Source organism: Simochromis diagramma, unplaced genomic scaffold (genome assembly GCF_900408965.1).
Source record: "Simochromis diagramma unplaced genomic scaffold, fSimDia1.1 OVJJ01000216.1, whole genome shotgun sequence".
NCBI classification, from domain to species: Eukaryota; Metazoa; Chordata; class Actinopteri; order Cichliformes; family Cichlidae; genus Simochromis; species Simochromis diagramma.
In genome coordinates this window covers 6,716,214-6,722,030 of record NW_024386883.1, presented here as the reverse complement: position 1 = coordinate 6,722,030, position 5,817 = coordinate 6,716,214, and the positions used below count along the sequence as shown (strand labels likewise).

Below are 5,817 nucleotides of genomic sequence, written 5' to 3'. Positions count from 1 at the left end.
ACTGAGGTTTCTTCTGTCACGCTGATATAAAATTCCTGTCATAACTTTCCAGAATCATGGCGGAGTGTACCCAGATCCTAAAAATGTCAGCCCTCTTTTGGTGTAGTGTTGGTTTTAAAATAGTTGTAGAAGAGGAAAAATTGTTGTAGAAGTTATTCTTGAATTTACAGGCGTAAAAAAAAAAAAGTATATCAACATTAGTATATAGTGTGAAATTTATAACGTTCCTTACTTCCCTTTATATGCTCTTAATATAGCCCATTAAATGTTAACATAAAGGCCTTAGTGATCATCAAAGTGATTTTTGTGTCACCTCAGTGTGTGGAATATCCCTGCTGATTGCAGCATCTGCAGAGGACTGACATCTGAGGGTTTGGTAACTTTCATCAAATTCTATACCTGCAGCTTACATATAGTCATGTGCATCAAACCTGCTTCTATAGGAATTAAGGGGGTAAGTTACAGCCAAGGAATGCTGTTTAAATGTATTAACTGAGCACCACTATACAAGCAGATGTTTTGGCAGTTTGCAGGTCTGGAGCGATCAGGTGTGTGTTGCCACAATGCCAAAGAGGAAATACGTCAGCAAAGGGTCTTAGAGAAGCAACTGTTTCTGCTCATCACTCTGGGAAGGGCTATGAGGCCATTTCCAAACAATTTGAAGTTCATCATTTATACAGTGAGGAACATTATTCACAAGTGGAAAACATTCAAGAGTCTCTAAACTTCCCACGAGTGAACGTCCCAGCAAATTCACCCCAAGGTCACCCCAGGAGATACATCTCAGACTCGACAGGCCCCAGTTAGCATGTTAAATATTAAAGTTCATGACTGCAAAGTTAGAGAAAGACTGAACAAGTAAGGCCTGTTTGGGAGAGAGCCTCATCTTTCTAAAAAGAACATGGTAGCACAGCTAATGTTTGCAAAGTTGCACAAACCACAAGACTTCTGTCCTGTGGACAGACAAGACCAAACTGAATGTTTGGCTATAATGCAGTTTGGTGGAAAACGAACACAGCATTTCAGCGCAAAAATCACTTCATACCAACTGTCAGCACAGTGATGAAGGGATGATGACTTGGGTTTGTTTTACAGCCACAGGACCTGGGCACCTTGCGCTCATTGAGTCGAGCATGATCTCCTCTGAAAACCAAAGTATTCTAGAGTTAAATGTGAGGCTGTCTGTCTGACAGCTCGTCTGAAATTGGGTCATGCAACAGGACATTGATCTCAAGAACAGCAGCCAATTTCAGAATGACTGGGGAAAAAAAAAATCAAGGTGATGCAGTGTCCCAGTTAAAGTCCAGCTCTCAACCTGATTGAGATGCTGTGCAGGGACCATGAGAGCTGTGCATAAATTGATGCCAGCAAACCTCATTGAACTGAAGCAACACTGTAAAGAAGGGTGGGCCAAAATTCCTCCACAATGATGTGAGACAGTCATTCAGAAAACTATTATTTCAAATTATTCCTGATAAAGGGGGTCCTACAAACTCCTGAAAAATGGGGTGTTTGTTTTTCACACACTGGTTTTGCATTTTGACCGGTCTTATTAAATAAATAATGTGCAACTTTAGATGACACCTTGATATGAAAACTGTAGAATTGAACGAGGGTAAACGTCCTTTTTAATATAATAATAATAGCACATCTCATATCACCTCAGTGTGGAACATACCTGCTGACAGCACAATTTGTAGAATAGTGTCCAACAGTATAATAACACCAGGGATAGACTCGGCTACTTGTGTTTTTGCGCCCCTCATCTCACCTACATCTGTCACTCTAAATAATCTTTAGAGTGCTTTGTAAATAAATTCAAAGTCATTTTAAATGACAAGGAGGTTGCTGCATGAGACTGTACATTTGTTTTATGTTTATCTAGCTTTGAAGTTTATCATTTTGGTTTGCATTTATGTATTTCTGTATGCATACTGTGTATTATCAAGTAAACATTGCTCACTGAACTCCTGTGCATCCTGGCTAGGACACTTTCATAAGGAATTGGAGAGTCAGATGTCCCTGGTTTAATAAAGAATAACTACATAAAATTGTACCGACTTTAAGGAGTGACCGGAAACTACAATATTTCAGCTAAAAAGACAAATATAATAACCCTTTACTGGCACAAAGCCATGCTGCTAATCAGATTTAGCTTTTTCAATGCTGGTGAATTAAAGCGCATCTCAAACATATACAAAGACATAATTTCATCTTTATTAAGGCAATAAATTTTCACTGAGGGTTACAATAAGGCTGTTGCTTAGCTCACAAAGCGAAACACAGAGCAGAGTAGTTTAAATAAACAGTGTGCATCTGGAATCAATTATTTTCTCACAAGATGTTTCTGAACATTAAAAAAAAATCAACCAGCCACATTTTAGAGTTTGAGTCGACTTCTGTTAATCTTCACATAGACTTCCTGTGGCTGTGAATTTCATTGGAACCTCTTGAGGAAGTCCTGGTACGTCTGCCTGTGAGCAGATGCGGCAGGAACAAAATGACCACCAGGATGAATGAGGACCTGAGGGTCTTGGAAGGAGGGGAGGAGCTCCCTGCTCATCTTATCAGGGATCACTCTGTCCTCCAGTCCAAAAACATGCAGGGAGGGCACCTGGATGGGAGAGTTGTAAAACTTCTGGTGTTGCGTACATGCGCTGCGGAAACCGGCGACGATGATGGCAAAGCGAAAGCCGAACGCCGGCTCCAGTTTTTGCTCCTGAATTGAGCACAGCATGGCGACAAAAGCAGCCCCCTGGCTGAAGCCCAGGATGCCATCAAATGGACCCTGGTCCTTCACAGCTTCTCTCACAGCTGTCACGCTCTCGTCAAGCCCCAGGCTTTCTTCACACTGCTGCTGAGCGTTGAAACTCCGAGCCTTGATGTCAGAAAACCACCAACCCCTGGGGTCCTCATCACCTCCAGACTCAGGAGCTGAATCATTCTGTTTATCTGCAACTTCTGAAAGGACAGAAGAGGAAAGTGGCTACTTTCAAAGGAAGGCAACAGAGATTTGGGGTTGATGCAGATGCTGATATTTTTGTGGGTATTTGTTTCTACTTTTATAGTCTCTCAGTTCTTCTTCAAAACATCTTTGAACATTTAGCGAGCACTAAATTGATGTGACATAATAACTCGGGCCAATGCAACAGGCTGACAGCAGACAACAAAACAGTGACTAACAGTGATATCTGGCACATATATTAGATTACATAAAACCAGGACGGTATGTTCAGATTAAAGAAACATAAAAATTAGTTTTCAGACAACCTGTCCTGAGTTTTCAGCCAAATTCCACAGATGACCTGGTCAACAGTGGAATTTGACCTGTGGAATTTAAAATGAGAGCACAGAACAGGTAAAAAACTCTGATCAGATATAGATCAGTTATATATGCACCTATCGTAAAATCCTGTGTGAAAGTCTCAAGCCACCTCTCATTTCTTTATATTTTACTTCCAAGCAGCCAGACTTGTATATTTTTAAGTGGTCTTGAGTAATAGTTCTCCAGGCTTTTTGAAAGTCTTGCTGCAACATATTACTAAACGGCCCAGCCCTAAATTTCCTGTTATGCAAAAGTGAGCATCCTGAATATGGATGACAAAACACAACAACATGGTTGTATCTGAAAAATAACAAACTAATATAAATAAATCATTGACACATACCTAAACCAGCATTTAATCTAAAACCAATACTATAATGTTAAGTATTTGAATTATTGCCTGTCATTTTTAAAGCGGTCTTGAGCAATAGTTCTCCAGTTCTTATGAATCATTCAAGAATAAAAACAGGCACCTAACTCAAGAGATGAACCAGTGTTATATCGACACATATGAAAACAATTTTAAATTGTATCTTTAGGCACTTTGTCAGAAGAAAACACAATTTCTTTAGGTGAATTTTTGAAAAATGCCAAAGACAACAATGTTTGACAGAAATAAAAATCGTATTTTTTCACCGACAAGGTGATTTCTGAAGTGCTATTAATCTAAAAGTTATCATGATGTGCACTGCGTCCCTAAAAATTTAGAGGAAACTAGACAAGTGGAGAACAAAAGAAGCACCAGGACTTAATAAAAAAATATCTACAGCAGTAAACAGTACCTAAAAGATCCAACAGAAACTCTTCAGTTGATCAATCTTCCCTCTAGCACCTTGAAGTGACTGTTGTTGTGATTTGGCACTATATAAATAAACCTGAGTTGAACTGAATTATTGGTTACTGTAGCCTTATTAGAAATATTTTCAGGAGTTCTTAGAAAAGGGAAACAGGGAGAAACGACTGAGGTATGGCAAATCACACAAGAACTGGACTGAAAATGAATGGCAACAGGTCTTATAGAGCGATGAATCCAAACTTTGAATTTTTGATTCAATTAGACATCAGTATATAAAGAGGTGGTCGAGAGAGAGGTGCAACAATGCGTGTCTTTAGCCATCTCTAAAACATGGTGGAGGCTGTGTCATTGTTTGGGGCTATATTTTAGCTGTCTTGTTAAAACTCAGTAGAGTTTTAACCACACCAAATATGGCCATAGCAAACATTGAGTTTGAAGCATGTTAGAACTGAACAAACTCTGCTTTTGCCTCATATACTGTTTTTCCATGTCTCCTTGGACACTTGCAAGTTTCAATAAATCACTGCACCCAATATCTCATTTTCGTAGAAAAACTTGAATGAGAGATAGCCCAAATATTTACACAATTTACTTTAACTGGGTAATAACAACTATTACTTAATAATTATTAAGCTCTATTGACACACAGTTAGCTATAGGCTTAGCAACAGGTGTTGGTGACCCACCTTCCGTGTTAGCTTGCTGCACACTGAGGGGTGCACTCACGTAAACCAGCTCTACGTGTTTTTTCAGCAGCTTCCGCAGAGCCCCAGTCTTCTCACGGAACGAGGTGGCGTTCTGACGGTATCCATGGATACACAAGACCCGGAGAGGTGCCATGGACAAGTCAGCCGAGCTAACTTGGCTAAAGCTAGCCCGAGAAGTTAGTTTCACTTACGGGGTCTGAGGATATTGACGTGGCTGATGAATATATGACAATAATACGCCACGATCTTATAGCTTAACCACTGTAACTCGTCTGCTGAAATACACAGCCAGGAGAAAACAGTTAAACAGTTGTTGAAATCAATCAAATGTAATAAATAGCTACAGTGTTCACGAGCCTAGTCAGAGCAGGAAGGAATGATTATTACTTCCGTTTAGTCTTTTCAAAATATGACTGTTCATAGTAACCAATGGGATTTTTCTAAGAAATAATAAACAAACAAATAATGATAATACATAAACAAACAAACAAATAGCTTTTTAAGTTGAAAGTTAGCAAACACACAATTACTCTGTCACAAACTACATATATATTATCCACAACTTTATGTTATATCGTCAGATTAGTTATTTTCATAACTTTTCAGAGGTGGTATGGTACCATCTAAGGGTTTTTGAAAATACAATCATGGGGTGAATGCTATAGATAACTGAAATAACAAAAAGAAGAGCTAACCTAGGAAAAAATTGCATATGGAAATTCCTATGAGAATTTGTACTGAAGATTCTGAAAAAAAGAATACTGTTCATGCATAACTAGGTAGTATTTGCCACTTTTTAGAGCATCTGTATGAAGATAGAAGATCGTGCTGTTAAAGGGATAATAAGTGATGAAGAGTGGTCATGTTTTTTTTCAAAATTCTCTAAACTAATGCGCCTGAAAACAAGGCCTGAAGTGCACAAGCACCTGCAAAAAGCAGGTAGGACAGAGAGGAAAAAGCATCACCTGGAAGTATTTTTCAGTTCAAAC

At 39.0% G+C, this 5,817-nt stretch overlaps 1 protein-coding gene across 1 annotated transcript; it reads right to left on the bottom strand.

The window, feature by feature from the left end:
- Positions 1-2,195: 2,195 nt before the first annotated feature.
- ovca2 (OVCA2 serine hydrolase domain containing) lies at positions 2,196-5,230 on the bottom strand. The gene is made up of 2 exons (XM_040031928.1): positions 4,808-5,230; positions 2,196-2,961 (listed from the first exon to the last, which is right to left on the bottom strand). The coding sequence occupies exons 1-2, from the start codon at positions 4,959-4,961 to the stop codon at positions 2,438-2,440; spliced, it is 678 nt and encodes a 225-aa protein (XP_039887862.1). The 5' UTR covers positions 4,962-5,230; the 3' UTR covers positions 2,196-2,437.
- Between the last annotated feature and the right edge of the window lie 587 nt (positions 5,231-5,817).